This window comes from Bubalus bubalis, chromosome 5 (genome assembly GCF_019923935.1).
Source record: "Bubalus bubalis isolate 160015118507 breed Murrah chromosome 5, NDDB_SH_1, whole genome shotgun sequence".
Lineage (NCBI taxonomy): Eukaryota > Metazoa > Chordata > Mammalia > Artiodactyla > Bovidae > Bubalus > Bubalus bubalis.
This window is the reverse complement of record NC_059161.1, coordinates 60,095,251-60,115,534: the sequence shown is the minus strand read 5'-3', so window position 1 is coordinate 60,115,534 and position 20,284 is coordinate 60,095,251. Positions and strand designations below refer to the sequence as shown.

Sequence of the window (20,284 nt, the reverse complement as noted above, 5' to 3'; positions counted from 1 at the left end):
TGAACTGCTTTGCAGGTAGGTATCCACTGGAGCTGAGAGAATGCCAGCTGCTTCTTGGAGTGGGGGAGAAAAGGTAGTTTCTCCTGTAAATGTGTGCAAGAAAAACAGAGAGAATTTGGTCAGTTAGAAAAGAATGATAAGACGTTTCAGGCAAAGGGAGTAGTGTGAGTGTGGAAGTGAAGAAAAGATAATAATTTGATCAGATTGAGGTTTAAGGGAGTGGCCTGGTAAGAGATAGGCTTACCTGTGGCTCAGTGATGCAGGAGACCTGGGTACCATCCCTGAGTCAGGAAGATCCCCTGGAGGAGGGCATGGCAACCCACTCCAGTATTCTTGCCTGGAGAATCCCAAGGACAGAGGAGCCTGGAGGGCTACAGTCCATAGGGTTGCAAAGAGTCAGACATGACTTAGTGACTACAAAATGACAATGGTGAGAGATAATTGGAGAACAAAATTGGGACCTGATATGGTGAGTTTTGAATATCACTTGACCTGTAAGAGAGTGTTTCTCATTTATCCCCACCCTCGCTCCACTCTGTAATTCACCTGATAGAAAAAGAAACTCAAATATGAAATATGCTCCCATCAATATCACAGATCCATTCCCATCAAATAGCAGCCCCGTCTGAAAGGTCCACATGGATATTAAGCACTCAGAAAATTGCTTTTAAAGAAAAACAACTTCCAGAAACAATTTTAGAAGCCTTGTAAAAATTGAGCTAGGTGACATACCAAAGCCCGTATAGTGAACAAGTGGTTAATTCAGTGTTCAAATGCTGTGTTTCATCCCAGGAATTCTTTCTACTCTATCTGTTGTAAACGCAACATATTAATTCTGTTTGTCTTTCTCTCCTCTTTCTCCCTCTCCCTCTCTCGTTCCTTTTCTTCATTTATTTAACAAATATTTGGGGAATGTCTAAAATGTTTTCATGACATTGAAATTATCATATTTTATGCTTGAGCTTCACCCCAGATCTTTAGTTTTCCTCTTTAAAATAGACTTGGTACCTTAACAATAAGATATAAAATTAATTTATAGTAAGGAAACTTTTGAGAATATCTGCTAATGAATTCCTATAGTCTGTGGTTCCTAGATATATTATTAATATTTAGCAGTTATGATATGCTTTGCTTATCCAACTTCATGGAATGAATGGAAAAAACTTTTAGGCCAGACAGAAACCTGAAAAATAATATTAAGAACATAGGCTTTGGTATGACGTATCATTTAACTACTCATGTAACCAAAAGGGCAAATATTAGCATAACAAACTTCATGGCTCGGAATAGAAATATAGAGACTAAGATGACATTTTTAAAACTTTGGAAGTGTCCAGTGCATCTCATAGATAGCTTATGAAAATGTACAAGTCATAATCAAAATTATTTTTTAGTGTTTTTTTCTTAAACTGTGACAAAATATATGTAGCATAAAATTGATCATTTTGACTATTTTTAACCATATCATTCAGTGACATTAAGTCCAGTCGCATTGTTATGCAACTGCTACCACTGCCGAGCTCAAAACTCTTCCATCATCTCAAAGGGAAACTCTGTACCCAGTAAACAGTATCTGCTCTTCTTCCTCCAGTGCCTGGTAACCACTATTGTGCTGTCTGTCTCTGTGAATTTGACTCTTCCAGGTACCTCATATAAATGAATCATGCAATGTTTTCTGCCAAGTTTTGCTGGTATTTTCAGAAGCATCTGGGCTAAAGATTGAGAATAAATGTAACATCAATCTGGGCTTCATATAAGAATGATAATTTGGAATCAAAGAACTTTTCTACCTTTTAAATATAAAATTAGTTAAAGTTTAGGTTCAAACGTATTTTTCTCTTCTTCATTCAGAATGAAATTTCACTTCTTATACCTTTTTGAATTTTAAGTAAGTATGTGTTAGTCACTCTGTCATGCCCGACTCTTTGCGACCCCATGGACTGCAGCCCACCAGGCTCCTCTGTCCATGAGAGTTTCCAGGCAAGGATTCTGGAATGGGTTGCCATTTCTTTGTCCAGGGGATATTCCCAACCGAGGGATTGAACCGGGGTCTCCTGCACTGCAGGCAGATTCTTTACTGACTGAGCTACAAGGGAAGCCTCTTTGGAATTTTACTTATAGTTAAATTATATACTTTGAGCCACAAAATGTATAAGAGTGACAATCCCTTTCCTAATGACCATCAGCTTTGCACCTTAAATTCTTTATCTCATTTTATTCTTCACAACTCCATGAAGTATGTGATGTATCATTTTATGAGGATAGAAGTCAAGACTGGGAGACTTCAAGTACCATGTTCAAGCCACTCAGCTGGTAAGAGCAAGGTTAGGAACTGAACTCAGGGCTGTGGCTTGAAAGCTCCCTGCTGCTAACTGAAGAGGGGCATGAAAAAAGATAAATAATATCATTTTTCAAACAAAGCTTTCAATGCGTTTCTTCTGTATAAAAATATTTAATGGTTATATTTGCCCCATGGAAATGCTATATTTAAGTAAATATTTTAAATTCACCTCAAACATCAGGAATTATGCCATGCTTGCTATAAGGAAGAAAGAAAATTTAAAATGAAGGAACATCATTGTGTTCATTTGTAAATAACATATTGCAGCCAACTGTTTCCTAATTGCTCAGACTGTTGATAAATAATCCAGCCCTGCTGCTCTCCACAGACAATTTGCTTTGGATCAGATCAGGCAATTCAAACAATACTAATTACAGTGAAACCCTTTTATATGAATTCCTGTTTGTTGCAGGGGAGAAAACCCCTATATGAAAGGTTAAGACACTTACCTCTGATTTTTGCTGAAACCTCACAATTATTATCCAGGCTCAAGTTCTACTAGTCTGATCAGTTTTCATTAAATAAAAATGGATAAAGTTGTATTTTGTGTGGAAAAAAATATGTATTTCAATGTTTATTGTACTGTCATGAATTATGTTAATTATATCTTTTTAATTGAAAGAACAGATGTGAAAGTTTTACTTAAAGCAATATTTTCATTGAAATAAGCTCTGTTGCTAAATATTTACTGTCACAGAGATTTGTATATGAATAGATAAATGTGTCTGTACCAGAAAGAAACCAAGACTTTAGGAAGTCTTCATTATATCAGGGGATTTGCTATAACATGATATCATTGTATTTATGATTTTATGGTGTTAAAATGAATATTAAATGAAAGAAAATTCCCAAGGATTACTCAGGAGGCAGCTAAGTACATAACATTTTGTACAGATGGTTGGAAGGCACAATTTTGCTCCATCACTGCATCCATATCCTTGAACGATTTCGACTGAAGACAGCATTTCTTTGAATTTTTCATTAAACCAGACGTCTTGAAATATGAATTCCTTTTATGTTTCTGTGAGTTTTGGCTAAAAGAACCCCAGTGAATAAATCATACAATACTACGTGTCACCAGCACTTGTGAATATTTCTGCTTTGTTATTCTATTCTCAGTAGAGCACCATTGATTATCAAACTCAGCGGAGAGCATTTTATGATCATATATCTCCATTAGCTCCTAGTTTGACTACCATAGATTTTTCTGGTTAAGCCTGCATTATGTATTAGGAAGCCTATCTCTTCAATACAAAGTTTGATTTCATTTTTCTAAGCCTAGGACTCTTATTATGTATTATGTATAAAGATTCTTATGTTTTATATGTAAAAATAGGCTGCACTGTCTTTGTGTAAAACTAAAATGTATGCCATCTTTTTTTTTCTTGATTCACAGTTAGCGTATTACACTATGAAGATGAATCTCTACAATGCAATGGCTGTCAGGGTAAATATTTCTTCACTTGTTAAACAAATGAAAAGTCAATTGTGCCCTGAATTCGCTTTTAATAAAATGAGCAAACCAGAATAATGCAAATTTGATTGATATGCTAATGGTAAAGAGAGAAAAGAGTACATAGTTAAAAAGTTAGTTATACTAAATAGTCTTGGCAGTATTAAAAATTAGAGTAAAATGTAAAACACATAATTATCAATGCTTATGTTTTAGAATGTTAAATATCTCTGAGCCATGACTAGAGAAAGACTGTAAATATTAATGAAGCAATGTATTAGTTTCCATATGTCATATAGAATATTGTGATAAATAGACGAGCATGCTTCTGGAATATAAGGTTCCTGCCCAATACAAATCAATTAGAAATTATTCATATGATTTCACAGTAATAAAGTCAGTTTCCAGCTTAGACGTTTTATTTCTGTCATTTCTGTGTTCATTTTTATGTGTTACTTGCCTAATAGGAAGCTGAATTTTGTGATTATGAAGCTTCCTTGGTTTCTGCACAGATTTGGGGAAGAGCCACAGCAAAAGTATTATTTCTTTTGTATCAGTATGATAATAGTTTAATTGTGAAGCTGTTATAAATGGGGAAATTACTTAGGTGAATTTCATTAATGTCCTTAAAACCCATGTTTTAATTTTAATTTTACCTTCTCATATTCTCTTTCATTGATCTATTAATTCTTGTTTCTACTGATAATGGATTTTATTTTGGGTGAAGCAAGATAGGCAAATACTCTCTGAAAGTCCTGTGTTGAACTAAGGCAGTTAAATTTGCATTATTTTGATGACGTATACTGCTTTGGGAAAGGGCTTTCTAATGCAGGTGTGACTGTATGGGAGCCCAGCCCAGGGGCGATCTCCAGTATCTGTCTACCTCTCTGTGTTTTCCTAGTTTAAGGGGGGAAAAAAGGAAGAGGAAAAAGTAGATTTTTGTTGTTGTTGTTGCTTCTCCTGAGCCAGAAGAGAAACTCCAGGTGCACTGGGCTATATTTACCTCTCTTAGAAATACAGTAATATAAGAAAATAATTTTTCCTCTTTTAGCAAGAATGCTTGAGTCTGGGAATTTAGGAGAGTCTAATTCTCTGTACAGTTCTGCTAAAGGCTTAACTTCTGAGCTTAAAATAATGTTAGTTTTTTTTTTTTTTTTCTTTTTTGTGCACCTTTGTTAGGTATGTCTGAAAAGTAAAAAGCAATAGATAACAGAGAATCTAAAGCAAATGATGATGGGAGGCTCAGAGGTTCCCAGAGGTCATCAGGGGAGACAGAGGCACAGGAGTCAGGGCTAGAAAAACACATTCTCATGTTTCTTATTTAGCCCCAAATTTTGTATTGAATTCAGATCTGGCTGGAATCGTTAAGATTCCTTTTACCTTGACTAGGCATGTCTAGGGCCTCCCAGGTGGCTCAGTAGTAAAGAATCTGCCAGAAATGCAGGAGATGCAGGTTCAATCCCTGGGTCAGGAAGATCCCCTGGAGAAGGAAGTGGCAATCCACTCCAGTATTCTTGCCTGGGAAATCCCATGGACAGAGGAGTCTGGCAGGCTACAGTCCATGAGGTCACAAAAGAGTAGGACACAACTGAGCAACTAAAAAACAATAATAACAACAGGCATGTCTAAGAAATCCACATCAATCCAAGCCACTCAGAAGGCAGTGTTTTTGTTATTCTAACATCATACTAAAATCTGTATTTCCTAATGTTACCAAACCAAATTTGGGTCCACTTGCCCCCAGATAGTGAAGCTAATCTATGGACACCAGGTTGCGGTGAAGGAAGGTGCAGTGTTTACTGCAGGAACCAAGCAAGGAGTCCAGGCAGCTAGTGCTTAAAAGGCCCAAACTTCCTGAAGGCTTTCAGGGAAAGGTTTTTTAGGACAGTGTGAGGGTGAGGAGTTATGGGGTGGGTGGTCAGCTCATGGACATTCTTCTGCCTGGACATTCTTCTGGTTACTGGTGAGGTAATTGGGAGTAAAGAAAACCTTCCAGGTCCAGCGGGTCTGGGGGTCTGGGGGTCTGGGGGTCTGGGGTCTCCATGCTTGTGGGCAGTATACAGTTCACTTTTTCCACCTGGTTGGGGGTTTCAGTATCTGCAAAACAGCCATGTCAAAGGGCATGGCTCAGAATATTAGCTATAATCCTTGAGGAGGAGCTAAAGTTCTTTGACTTTGTTTAATGGCTAAACAATTATTATTAATATTTTTCTTGATTGACCATTTTCCTTTCTTTCTGCATTTTCTTACTTTTCTGATTAAATGTACTCTTTGGAAATTCAGGGAAGGCCTTGGTAGCTAGAGTTTTTCTACAAATAAGAGGCAGTTGAAGGACATGGGGTGGGGTTCTTTTCCATGAAGGCCCCATAGGATGCTGCTCGATTACACCTAATAGCATTGCCCAGTCTCACCTTTTCTTTGATTAATATCAGTGGAAGATGTTGAACTCTGCCTTGGTCCTGTGATCTTAGAAAACAGCAAACTTGTATGCACCTAACCGCCCCCCTCCCTGCCCCCCAACTCTTGCATTTCAGAAGCAGCTTACTGCAAAACAAACAAACAAACAAACAAACAAAAAATATCCTTCCCCACATGACTTAGATAAGAGGCACAGATGCCCCCTTGTTCACCCATAGCAAAGCCAGACACAGTCCCCCAAATTCCTCCTTCACCTCACAACTGATTAGCTGAACTGTTTGTCCCCGCTGATCAACTGGAAAAAAACACGTTCATTAAGCAAGTTGTGGGTAAGCTTCTCTCCTTCTCCCAGGGCCCTTGACTTCAGTCAGCACATGGAGTCTCCTTAGTTCCTCCTTGTGAGAATGGGCTTTGGGGTAAAGCATTCTCTGATCTGCTATCTGATTATGCTGCCCTTTCATTCCCACTTGCCCATATCAGGTTCTTCCCAGCCATGTTCACACCTTCTTATAAAAGAAAAACTCTTTTTGCCTAATTTCCACCATGCTTGCAATTGTTACGGCCAGAGATTTTCTGTGTCTCAATAGTCCACCTCCATCTCCTGCAGGAGTCATTCACCCCCAGTTTCTTGCAGTAATTCTTTCAAATCAAGTCTCTCCTGGCTATGTCCAGATTTTTTTTTTTTTTATTTGACACATTCCAGGAGACAAGAGTAAAGGTGGGAATGCAGTGGCCATTAAGTGAAAGGAAGGAAGACTTGAGCATTACCTAGAGGTTGAAATGATCCACTGAAGACACTGTGGAATTCTTGCGAGGCTCTGTGGAGTGTGTAAATACTACTGTGGGAAATTTGAAATAGAAACACTTCTCTGCAAAGATGTTCAAAGACTTCCTTCCGAGATTTGGATGAGTTAATTTGGTAACTTGGTAATGAGGAATCAGGACTAAGGCTCACTTGCATAGAGGCTGGTGTGACTGCCTAACAAAGATTAATTTTTAGCATGGGATGATCACATGGCCAGAACTGAACCTATTTGTAAGTGGACATGGGCACATCTATTTGTAAGTGGATTTCTTTGCAAGATGGTGCTCTGAAAATTTTGCTCTCTGCGGGAGTGAGAGACTAAAGAGACCAATGCATGGTCCACATACCTTCTATGTTGTACGCATCTGAAGCTTACAACCCTAACTGGATACCAGCAGCTGAAGTTTTACTTCTAATCTCTACAACTATGCCTTTTCAGTTTATAAGCTACCAAATAATTTTGCTCAAAAGAGTTACCCTTTAAATAATTTAAATATGGGTGACAGTAAGTGTACAGGAGGAAGAATTTCTAAGAGTAACTGATAACTACAGAAAATATATACGGCCAATATTCATACAGATATATTTTTATATATGCGCCTAAATCATATAGTAGAAAATTAAAAAAAAAACTTTTGTCTTACTCTGCTTCATATACTGAGCCAATTGCAAATTATGTATTTGACTATTGACTCCAAGCATTACAAATTATCTTCAATTGTGAGAGGCCAGTGGAGCATTTCTGAAAAGAGAAGGAATTCAAAATGTTCATTTGTGGCTTATCCATTCCTAAACAGATGTCACTTTTATATAATGAAGAATAAATTATCTATATATATATGTGATTGTTTAATGACATAGTAATTCATATCTTAATTTGCTGCATTTATTTTTTAAAGGGTCACCTTTTCTCTAAAGACTTTATGATCCCCCTACCCATGTAGAATTGATCACTCTCTTTTTTTATGTCCCTGTTTTACCATCAACATACTTCTGTTATAGAACCTGTAACAGTTTATTATCCTTACTAATTTACAGGTCTGTATCCACTCCCCACACACTGTACGTCCCTTGGGGCCTGGATCCTATCTTCTTAGTCTTTGAATCTACAATTCCTGGCTTATACTAGATGTTTAAATAAATGGCCTGAATAAATCAATGAATATTGGCTCATGTTTTTTTAAACAAGGAGTAAAAACAAAAACAAAAACTGTTTGCTTCAAGTACTCTTTAAAAAAGACAAAAAATCATGTCTAAGTCCCTTGGTGGCCTTGTTGGAAATTATTTAAGCCCTTACTGGGAGATCTTTAAGGCTGTCTTGAGTGCTTAATTAGGCTGGGTGGTGTAGGTAAACTACACATAGGAAGGTAATATCTGGTCAGTGTAATTCACATGTGAATGGAAGGTCTCATGAGCATTGGGACCTTGCCAAAGTGTTATAAGACTTACAGGCTTGAAGGAGGTCTGCTATGATATCACCTGCTATTAGCACCCACACTGTGCCTGTACAAAACCCCTGCTACTGATTTGCAGCTTGGCCAGTGACAGTCAATTAATACAGCAATAACTTGCTCAGTAAATTTTTATCTTAGCTCCCAGGGCCCTATTCCTCGTGTTTCTCCATGCGCCACTTTATTGCCTTTCTGGTCTTTAATTTGACTTTACTCCAGATTAGAGTTCTGCTTTTCCTCCAGCATCTTGTCTACTCCATTGTGGATCTCATTCACATTTGTCCTCCAACATATTCTTTTTCAGTTCTTGCTCTTAGAACAGCTTTTAGTATCTTATGCAAATGTCTGAGTTGATTCCTTTGCTCAACTTCTTTCTCTCCCTGGTTCATCTACATGTATGATAGTGTATCTTTTTTATAGACTATAGAACTGACCCTCCATTTCAGATGCTAGTGAGCATTGACTTAAGCATTAGGGTGTCACCTCAGACCCTCCAAACAGATGACTCAGAGAATCAGTGTTCTAATAATAGTACTAATATAAAGATGAACAGCAGTATTACTTTATGTGTAGAAACTCCGCTTAAAAATACCCACATGTAGCTTAAAAAAAAAAAAAGTGCTATTTAGTGGAATTGTTTCATCCATCCTAAAGGTCTTTTACTTGTTCCTTTTCTCCAGTACTTTGATTTACAATTTGCAACATCCAGAATTTTTTGCTTCTCTGTGGCTTTTGTTTACTAGCTGAACCCATCTAGAGGGAAGCCTATTGTATGGAATGGCACATATAGCTAATTCTTCCATTTCTAGGGATACATCCATTCAGCCTCAACTGTGTCTTTGATCCCCCCTTTCCACAATAGAATGGTTCCAGATTCTCATACTTACTACCCAAGCATGAATGGATATAGCTGGTAGATAACTTGGGTATACTTTAGTCAAACCAACTGCCAGTGAGAGCTATATGTCTCTGAGGAAAGAGCTTGCAATACCACATATTCACAAATCTTAGTAAATCAGAACCATTGGTAAATAATAATGATGTGCATGCATGCTCAGTCACTTAGTTCTGTCTGACTCTTTGTGACCCTATGGATTGTAGCCCACTGGGCTCCATGTCCATGGAATTTTCTAGGAGAGAATAGTGGAATGGGTTGCCATTTCCTCTTTCAGGGGATCTTCCTGACCCAGGGGTTGAACCCACGTTTCCTGTGGCTCTCACATTGACTAGCGGATTCTTTACCACTGTGCAACATTAAGACTTGGCAGTTGCCTAACAGTTACTGCTCTCCAGGCACCTAAGTATTTTAAATATTTTTAACTATTTCCTGAAATGATCAACTCTCTTTTCTTTTGTTCAGTTGCTCAGTTGTGTCCAACTCTTTGCATGGACATGGCAGCACACCAGGCTTCCCTGTCCATCACCAACTCCCAGATCCTGCTCAAACTCATGTCCATTTAGTCAGTGATGCCATCCAACCATCTGATCCTCTGTTGTCCCCTTCTCCTCCTGCCTTCAGTCTTTCCCAGCATCAGGGTCTAATTTTCTAATGAGTTGCCTCATCACATCAGATGGCCAAAGTATTGGAGCTTCAGCTTCAGCATTAGTCCTTCCAATGAATATCCAGTATTGATTTCCTTTAGGATTGACTAAAGGAACTGATTGGTTTGATCTCCTGCAGTCCAAAGGACTCTAAAGAGTTTTCTCCAATACCACAGTCCAAAAGCATCAATTCTTCTGCATTTAGCCTTCTTTATGGTCCAACACTGGTCATAGCAAACACCCTCTTCCAACAACACAATAGAGAAGACTCTACACATGGACATCACCAGATGGTCAACACCAAAATCAGATTGATTATATTCTTTGCAGCCAAAGATGGAGAAGCTCTATACAGTCAGCAAAAACAAGACTGGGAGCTGACTGTGGCTCAGATCATGAACTCCTTATTGCCAAATTCAGACTTAAATTGAAGAAAGTAGGGAAAACCACCATTCAGGAATGACCTAAATCAAATCCCTTATGATTGTACAGTGGAAGTGAGAAATAGATTTAAGGGACTAGATCTGATAGACAGAGTACCTGATGAACTATGGAATGAGGTTCGTGACATTGTACAGGAGACAGGGATCAAGACCATTCCCAAGAAAAAGAAATGCAAAAAAGCAAAATGGCTGTCTGAGGAGGCCTTACAAATAGCTGTGAAAAGAAAAGTGAAAAGCAAAGGAGAAAAGGGAAGATACACCCATTTGAATGCAGAGTTCGAAAGAATAGCAAGGAGGGATAAGAAAGCCTTCCTCAGTGATCAGTACAAAGAAATAGAGGGAAACAATAGAATGGAAAGACTAGAGATCTCTTCAAGGAAATTAGAGATACCAAGGGACATTTCATGCAAAGATGGGCTCAATAAAGGGCAAAAATGGTGTGGACCTAAGAGAAGCAGAAGATATTAAGAAGAGGTGGCAAGAATACACAGAACTGTACAAAAAAGGTTTTCATGACCCAGATAATCACAGTGGTTGGATCACTCACCTAGAGCCAGACATTCTGGAATGTGAAGTCAAGTGGGCCTTAGAAAGCATCACTACGAACAAAGCTAGTGGAGGTGATAGAATTCCAGTTGAGCTATTTCAAATCCTAAAACACAATGCCATGAAAGTGCTGCATTCAATATGCCAGCAAATTTGGAAAACTCAGCAGTGGCCACAGGACTGGAAAAGGTCAGTTTTCATTCCAATCCCAAAGAAAGGCAATACCAAAGAATGCTCAAACTACTGCACAATGCACTCATCTCATACGCTAGTAAAGTAATGCTCAAAATTCTCCAAGCCAGGCTTCAACAATACATGAACCGTAAACTTCCAAATGTGCAAGCTGGTTTTAGAAAAGGCAGAGGAACCAGAGATCAAATTGCCAACATCTGCTGGATCATTGAAAAAGCAAGAGAGTTCCAGAAAAACATCTATTTCTGCTTTATTGACTATGCCAAAGCCTTTGACTGCGTGGATCACAAGAAACTGTGGAAAATTCTGAAAGAAATGGGAATACCAGACCACCTGATCTGCCTCTTGAGAAATCTGTATGCAGGTCAGGAAGCAACAGTTAGAACTGGACATGAAACAACAGACTGGTTCCAAATAGGAAGAGGAGTACATCAAGGCTGTATCTTGTCACCCTGCTTATTTAACTTCTATGCAGAGTACATCATGAGAAACGCTGGACTGGAAGAAGCACAAGCTGGAATCAAGATTTCTGGGAGAAATATCAGTCACCTCAGATATGCAGATGATACCACCCTTATGGCAGAAAGTGAAGAGAAACTAAAAACCCTCTTTATGCAAGTGAAAGAGGAGAGTGAAACAGTTGGCTTAAAACTCAACATTCAGAAAACTAAGATCATGGCATCTGGTCCCATCACTTCATGGCAAATAGATGGGGAAACAGTGGAAACAGTGTCAGACTTTATTTTGGGGGGCTCCAAAATAACTGTAGATGGTGACTGTAGCCATGACATTAAAGGACACTTACTTCTTGGCAGGAAAGTTATGACCAGCCTAGACAGCATATTAAAAAGCAGTGACATTACTTTGCCAACCAAGGTCCATTTAGTCAAGGCTATGGTTTTTCCAGTGGTTATGTATGGATGTGAGAGCTGGACTATAAAGAATTCTGAACGCCGAAGAATTGATACTTTTGAACTGTGGTGTTGGAAAAGACTATTGAGAGTTCCTTGGACTGCAAGGAGATCCAACCAGTCCATCCTAAAGGAAATCAGTCCTGAATATTCATTGGAAGGACTGATACTGAAGCTGAAACTCCAGTACTTTGGCCACCTGATGTGAAGAGCTGAGTCATTTGAAAAGACCCTGATGCTGGAGATGATTGAAGACAGGAGGAGAAGGGGACGACAGAGGATGAGGTGGTTGGATGGCATCACCAGCTCAATGGACATGAGTTTGAATAAACTCCGGGATTGGGTGATGGACAGGGAGGCCTGGCGTGCTGCAGTCCATAGGGTCTCCAAGAGTCAGACACGACTGAGCTACTGAACTGAACTGACTGAATGGGACTAGATGCCAGGATCATCTTCTTTTTTTTTAAAAGTTGAGTTTAAGCCAGCTTTTTCACTCTCTTTCAGCTTTATCAAGACGCTCTTTAGTTCCTCTTCACTTTCTGACCAACTCTCTGGATATCATAATTCCACTTTGGAAGTTGGGAAATTGGAAATATGTCTTGCCCAATGTCACATAGCTAGTGACAGTGTTAGGAATTGAACCCAGGAGGTTTGGTACCCACATTCCTGTTATATCTAGCCACTTATAGTCTTGCCTTTACTTCTAGTCTTTCTCCCCTTTCTTCAAAAACCTGGATGAGAGCTATTATATGAACCCTAGACCAAGCTCTTAGGGAAATTTTATCACTTTCACTCTGGTAAACTGAACCCCTTGCCCTGATAATTCATGAACATTTTTACTGGTAGCACATTCCATTCAGGGAATTCTAAATTTAGTGATAATTTGTAGAAAACTAAGTTGAGACATCGCAGTTCAGTGTCACGTGCTTCCCCTTGTAGGCCAAATTGGATGGGTTAGTATGAAAAACCTCACCTTATAAATGAATATTTGAGCTGTAGTCTTCACATATTGCTATTGTTAACACAGAATTTGACATCCATCATAACCCCAGATTAAATACAAATGAATTTCCGTATAGGATGTAGCAAACTAAAAACGAATCTGTCTTTTCTTTCCTACTTGGACTACAAGATGCAGATCACATAGATTTTTGTGATCCAAAAATTGTAATTTGGTTGTATTTGAACCTCCACCATGTCTGTTTTGGACTCTGAAAAATTAATGGAAAAGAGGATTCCAACTTGGTTAAAACTTTAGCAGCCCCACCAAATAGTTATCGGGACTGCTATTCTTCAACTGCAGCTCTCTCTCTTTATCCATTAACTCTGGGACTATACTGGTCTTCAATAAACTCAGCTTAATGAGGAGCCATAACTGGCACAGACTTTGGAAGTTAGCAAAGGCAAACTGAGCGTTATTGATTCCTTGCAATACCTTTGAAAAGCCTCCTTGGGGTCATCTGATACATCTTGAGTTCTCATTTGTCTGTCTGTCCTTGGACAACCAGAATAGTCTCATATGCACGCAGATTGTAAGAAGTGCTAATGTGTAGTATCTTGGAGATCTCTTTTCAAAAGTATGTTCCATTAGACTTTTCCCTCTTGTTTTCAAAGATCTGTGAGGAATGAAAAATGGTAATAATCTAAAACTTAGTTTTAAAGAACTACAGATGTAATTAATTTTTTAAGATAGAATTTCTTTTACCCTAGAAACCTTGTCCTTGTCCTGAATCAACCACATATACTTTCTTAATGGTGTTCATGGGCATCTGAATCTTTATTGTTGCAGTTGTTTTAAATGATTTCACTTGAAATTAGTGCCCTAACACATTTTAGTTCAGAAAGAAATCCTCAGTTTAAGGAAAGTAAGAACTATAATAATAAGAGGGCCACTAGACTTAAAGATAACTTAAAATAATCAATTTTCAAAGTAACCATAAATTTATTGGTTCTTTTATGTAATAAAAATTTTTGTTTACAAAAATCTAACTCAAAGCATCAATTGACCTTTTTCTTTTGTTTCCTTTTTGTATCTAAAGTAGGAAAAATACAAGGAAAGTTTATATTCTGTGGCTTTAATCAGAAAATGGTTAAATATATATCAGATATATAAGGATCCATCTCAATCTACTAAACTATTTATAACCCTGTTTTCATATTTATACTACTATGAAGTATTTATGTTTAGAATAATGACTCCAAAATCAGATAGAGATAAATCAGTTCAGTTCAGTCGCTCAGTCATGTCCGACTCTTTGCGACCCCATGAATCGCAGCACGCCAGGCCTCCCTGTCCATCACCAACTCCCGGAGTTCACTCAAACTCACGTCCATCAAGTTGGTGATGCCATCCAGCCATCTCGTCCTCTGTCATCCCCTTCTCCTCCTGCCCCCAATCCCTCCCAGCATCAGAGTCTTTTCCAATGAGTCAACTCTTCTCATGAGGTGGCCAAAGTACTGGAGTTTCAGCTTTAGCATCAGTCCTTCCAAAGAACACCCAGAACTGATCTTTAGAAAGGACTGGTTGGATCTCCTTGCCGTCCAAGGGACTCTCAAGAGTCTTCTCCAACACCACAGATAAATAAGTAAAATAATTCAGGGAAGAAATACTGATTCTTTCTTTTAAAAAAAATAACTTATTTATTTTATTTATAGCTACACTGGGTCTTTGTTGGTGCACACGGGCCTTTTCTGTTGTGCTGAGGGGAGGCTACTTCTAGTTGCAGGGTGCCAGTTTCTCATTGCAATGGTTTCTCTTGTTGTGGAGGATGGGCTGTAGGCACATGGGCTTCCGTAATTGCAGTTACATGAGTTCATTTGCTGTGACTCACAGACTCTAGAACCCTGGCTCAGTGGTTGTGGCACATGGGCTTAGTTGTCCTTCAGCATATCATATCTTCCTGGACTAGGGTTGGAACCTATGACCCCTGCGTTGGCAGGAAGATTTTTTATTATTGAGCAACCAGGGAAGCCCTGATTTCCTCTTATTTACTAGATTATATGTTGGGTTCTAAGAATACAAAACAAGTAAGACACAATGTTATTCACATGGAAGAAGCTATCCCAAAATGTCAGCCTAAGAAATAAGAGGGGAAGGGATCCTCTAGATAAATCCTAGCTTTTGCTGGATGGTAGGCAGATTTAAATGTTCCCTCCCCATGCAAAAAATTATTTCTTTCTCCCTCCTACTACTTCTGGTATCAATGTCTTTGTGGAATGATTAAAGAAATTTAGAGAAAAGAAGTACAAAGACCAGTAGAGTAAGGAAACAGAATATTAAAGAGAAGAAACTGCATATGGAATAATTATCCAAAATCTCCAGATAGCTAAAAACATCTAGGTTAAAATATATATATTTCTAGTTTAAAAACATGTCTATTTTTCTATATATTGACATGATAATATGGTGACATTGAGAATGAAAACTTTGATATTACTAGTTTTAAACACCCTATCTTTGAAAATTCGGTAAACCCACTTTTCTGTGCTCACTGTATAGTCTTTGCAGAATGTTCAACATTCAAATAAGTAAAAGTAATGTTATGAATGAGAGTCCTGTTTATATGCTCTCATGTACAACTAGAGCTTTAGTCCTAGGCACGTTATCATCAGTGATATATTGTCTTTCATATTTTGATTTTAATTTTAGGTGTGAAAATGTTTTTTCTCTCTTTTGACAACATTAAGATTACTGTGAATTTTGAGGAATAATAATAAACCCAATGGAGGGAAAATATTTTCTATGAACAGATGGCTTTTGATATATCAAGGTTTTGCCATTTATTTTAGTGCTTAAAATAAACATTATTTATAAGACCACTTACATTTTGATGTTACTTAATGAGGAATATGCATCATTGATTTGACTAGCTTAAGAGGTCATTTAGAACTTGCCCGTTAACAAGCTGTAATCTGCTGAGCATGCAGTGACTTTGTTTAAAATTATCTATTTAGAGCTGATCAATGACAATAATTGTTTTATACCTATCACTTCTGAAAGTTGCTAATTACTTTGAAGGACATGAACACTAGCCCTTTTTTGGGAAACTGTAACCCACTCACCTTGAAATTAAGAAGAACGTTATCCAAAATCATCTTGCCTCTTGAAAATATTTTGTTTTTTAAAAAAGTAAAAGTCTATTCACTAGTACTGGGATATCAACAGGAAATTTAGGCAAAATTTAAGATGATATTTGTTCCTATAGCAAGAAGTATAGTGGAACGCCAGCATATATTATATCTTACATCAATTGTTGTTCAGTCAGTAAAGTTGTGTCTGACTCTTTTTGACCCCATGAACTGCAGCATGCCAGGCTTCACTGTTCTTTACCATCTCCTGGAGTTTGCTCAAACTCATGTCCATTAAATAAATATTGGTTAAACTGTAATCCCTCTAATGTAAAAAAAAAAAAAATAACGATGCATTTTAAATGAAAGAACATGCACACACTCTTTCTCTTTATACAGTGCATTCATCAGATGTTTTAGTGGAAAGAGCCTGGTCTCTGGAATAAGACAGAGCATGTTTGTACCCAGTTCTGCCATTTACTGTTTTACTGGTTATGCTGTGACCTTGATCAAGTTACTTAACCTCAGTTTCTTTATTTTTAACATGGAGATAGTGCCCTATTCACAAGGATACCATGAAAATTAAGGCAGTTAGCATAATATTTGGAAAGGAATTGTAGCGTGATTTTGGGTGGATGTCTAGGGACTTAGGGCATTACGAGACTCTCTGAGAGTGCATTTGTGGACTCTGTGGATGTGGTTGGTGCTGTTTCTGGAGGTTGCTCCCTGTGGAGTGGGAAGGAGTCCATCCCATGGGCTTCTTTTAGTTCTCTGGCTATTGGCACAGATTTTTCAGCCAGCTGCAGACTCTGCCCTTTCAGCTTCTCTCCAAGTGAAGCCCTTCCAGCTTCTCCCCACTACTCTGCCATGACCTAAACATAAACCACCATCTTTCCTTCTCAGGACTTCAGCATGCATCTTTTATGTTTTCTGACACATCTAATCTTACTTAGAATTTAATGGTGTTTCTATGTAGTAGGTAGTCCACCCCTTAACACTGTTTGATATCCTAATATTTTTCTATGCTTCCTGAGTCATTTCTATTGCTGATGATGGATAGTTTATCAGCGCTTTTGTTTGTAAGTATTCCTGTGTTTAATATAATTATTACTGTATATGCAATAAAAGTAAGCTGAGATTCATGTGAAGCCATCCAACTAGCTATTAATGTATAACCTCAGGCATTTATTTAAGCTCTCTAAGCATCAATTTCCTCTTCTATCAAAGAAAGCTAATGATAATCTCCACCTCAGAATGATACTGTAATGATTAAGTTAAATAAGCCAGGAAAATAGTCATTATTTGCATGTATGATTTATATATGTATATGTATTCCAATAGATTATTCTTTTTCATTAGGAAAATGCTTTTTGTATCAATCCCTCCCATTTCTTTGCCAGCCATAATATGATGTTTGTCAAATTAGAGGAAGATAGTTTATAAATTGGGCTTCCCTGGTGGCTCAGATGGTAAAATAGAACTCTAGAAAAATTAATTTTTCTTAATTTAGAGAATAAAGCTCTAAAATAAGATCATTTGAAAAATATTTAGAAAGGCACTGTTATGCTCGCATTGTTACGCTAGCTTGTTACTCTACTTAGTTTTACTTTCCAGAACTAATTTCTCTATTTAATTGTTCTTACAATATGAACAATAAGTGGTTTAGCATCTCTTCAATTATTTTAGTCATTCTTATACTAGGCGGTTGACTAAACATTTCTTCAAAGTCTTCACATTTAATATTTCAGATTGTAAAATACCTTTTAATTGACCATATTTTAAAACAGAGAAAATTAGGGGATCACAATTCAAGTAAGACATTTATTTGGGAGAATGGCATTGAATCAAGTTATAAAGATTTTAAACTCAACATATTTAGCTTAAAACCCTTAGGCTTTTCAGATAAAACTCAGTGGACCAAAGTTCAGTCTCTTATTAGTCACTTTTTCCTATGGACAAAAAAAAAAAAAAAGATGTTTAAAGAAGATGTGTGTTCCTAGCCCAGCTAACTGTGCAAAACATTGGAAGGACTTCATATCCAAAGAAAATTGTTCATCATGTGTGTTATTCAGTCACTAAGTCGTGTCCAACTCTGTGACCTCATGGAGTGCAGCATGCCAGGCTTCCCTGTCCTTCATTATCTTCCAGAGTTTGCTCAAACTCATGTCCATGGAGTTGGTGATGCCATCCAACCATCTCATCCTCTCTCACCCCCTTCTCCTCCTGCCCTCAATCTTTCCCAGCAACAGGGTCTTTTCCAATTAGTTGGTTCTTTGTATCAGGTGGCCAAAGTATTGGAGTGTGTGAATAATTTATAAATATGCAAACTACTTGAAAATTTTAAAGAATGAAGTTAGTCTTTATGTAAGGCTAAGTCAACATTTTTTTCTAATTTTTTCTATTTCTTCTTCTTCTACTCCTTTAAAGAAGTTGAGGTATTTTGTACTATAGACTTTCGGTTTTCCACAAAATTAGGATCTACATATTAAAAGTTTTGTTTTGAGTTTTTCTAATAGCGATTATATTAACAAAGATAAAGCTTAAAGTGATTGATTTTTCTTATGATTATTGGGGCTTTGAAGGCATGCATGTAGCCCATTTAATAAGTATGTTCTTTTAGACACCAACATTCCTCTTATCTAAAAAACTAGATACTTTAAACAAATATTTGTTCATTGAAAATTACAGTTCCCCTTGTTCACAGTTGTGTGTTGCAATGGTTTAGAGAACAGGCCCCCTGAAGTTCTAATTTGATTCTTAAATCCATCACTAATAGCTGTATAATTATGCGAAAACTATACAATTATAATAGCTGTATAATTATGGGGAAAACTGAATATTTTCCTTTTGGCATTTTCTCATCTATAAATAAGGTGAAGAGAGTATTTGTGTCATTGTTGTTGTTGTTCAGTCGCTCAGTCATGTCTGACTCTTTTCAACCTCATGAACTGTAGCCTGCCAGGCTCCTCTGCCCATGGGATTCTCCAGGCAAGAATACTGGAGTGGGTTGCCATTTCCTTCTCTATTTATCTCAAAGGAATGGTCTAAAGATTAAATGCATAAATACAAGCAAAATCCTTAGAATAGTGCCCCCCATATAATAATAACTCAATAAATGTTAAATATTGTCATTGTTCAGTTCAGTCGCTCAGTCATGTCCGACTCTTTGCGACCCCATGGACTGCAGCACACCAGACCTCCCTGTCCATTGCCAACTCCCAGAGTTTACACAAACTCATGTCCATTGATTTCGTGATGCCATCCAACCATCTCAACCTCTGTCGTCCCCTTCTCCTGCCGTCAATCATCCCCAGCATCCGGGTCTTTTCCAAGGAGTCAGTTCTTTGCATCAGGTAGCCAAAGGATTGGAGTTTCAGCTTCAGCATCAGTCCTTCCAATGAATATTCAGGACTGATTTCCTTTAGGATGATCTGGTTGGATCTCCATGCAGTCCAAGGGACTCTCAAGAGTCTTCTCCAACACCGCAGCTCTCCGCTCAGGTTTCTTTACAGTCCAACGCTCACATCCATACATGACTACTGGAAAAACCATAACTTTGACTAGATGGGTCTTTGTTGGAAAAGTAATGTCTCTGCTTTTTAATATGCTGTCTAGGTTGGTCATAGCTTTTCTTCCAAGGAACAAGTGTCTTTTAATGTCATGGCTGCATTCACCATCTGCAGTGATTTAGTTAAAGAAGAATTAAAATGTGATGATGAAGGTACAAGAATACATTTTCTTTAAAGATTTTGATACAACTGTATTTTAAAAGTCCATTAAAAACATTGATTTCAATGAGACAAAATACAATCTTTCAGCCAGTTGGTTATTAAAAAAATAAAAAATCCATCTGGTCAGGAAGTGAAAGTGGTAGGAATCAGTAAAGCAAATTTTTGATCTTTCAATAGTTAATTTCACACAGTATTTTTAAAACCATTATAAATGTTATAAAATAAATTATAGTAACCTAGAGTATGTTTTTGTCTTTATAATATTTTATTATAAATCTATGAGTAAACCTATATTTGCAACTATATATACTGTTATTGGAAAAGAAAATGGCAACCCATTCCATTATTCTTGCCTGGAAATCCCATGGACAGAGGAGCCTGAT

At 37.6% G+C, this 20,284-nt stretch overlaps 1 protein-coding gene across 3 annotated transcripts in view; it reads left to right on the top strand.

The window, feature by feature from the left end:
- The window catches only part of SPATA17 (spermatogenesis associated 17), a 239,331-nt gene that overhangs the window by 45,877 nt on the left and 173,170 nt on the right, over positions 1–20,284 (top strand). For all 3 annotated transcript variants that reach the window (XM_045165757.1, XM_045165758.1, XM_006076186.4), the window contains one exon: positions 3,738–3,788. In XM_045165757.1, the coding sequence (XP_045021692.1) occupies positions 3,738–3,788 (51 nt within the window). The remainder of the gene's footprint in view (positions 1–3,737; positions 3,789–20,284) is intronic.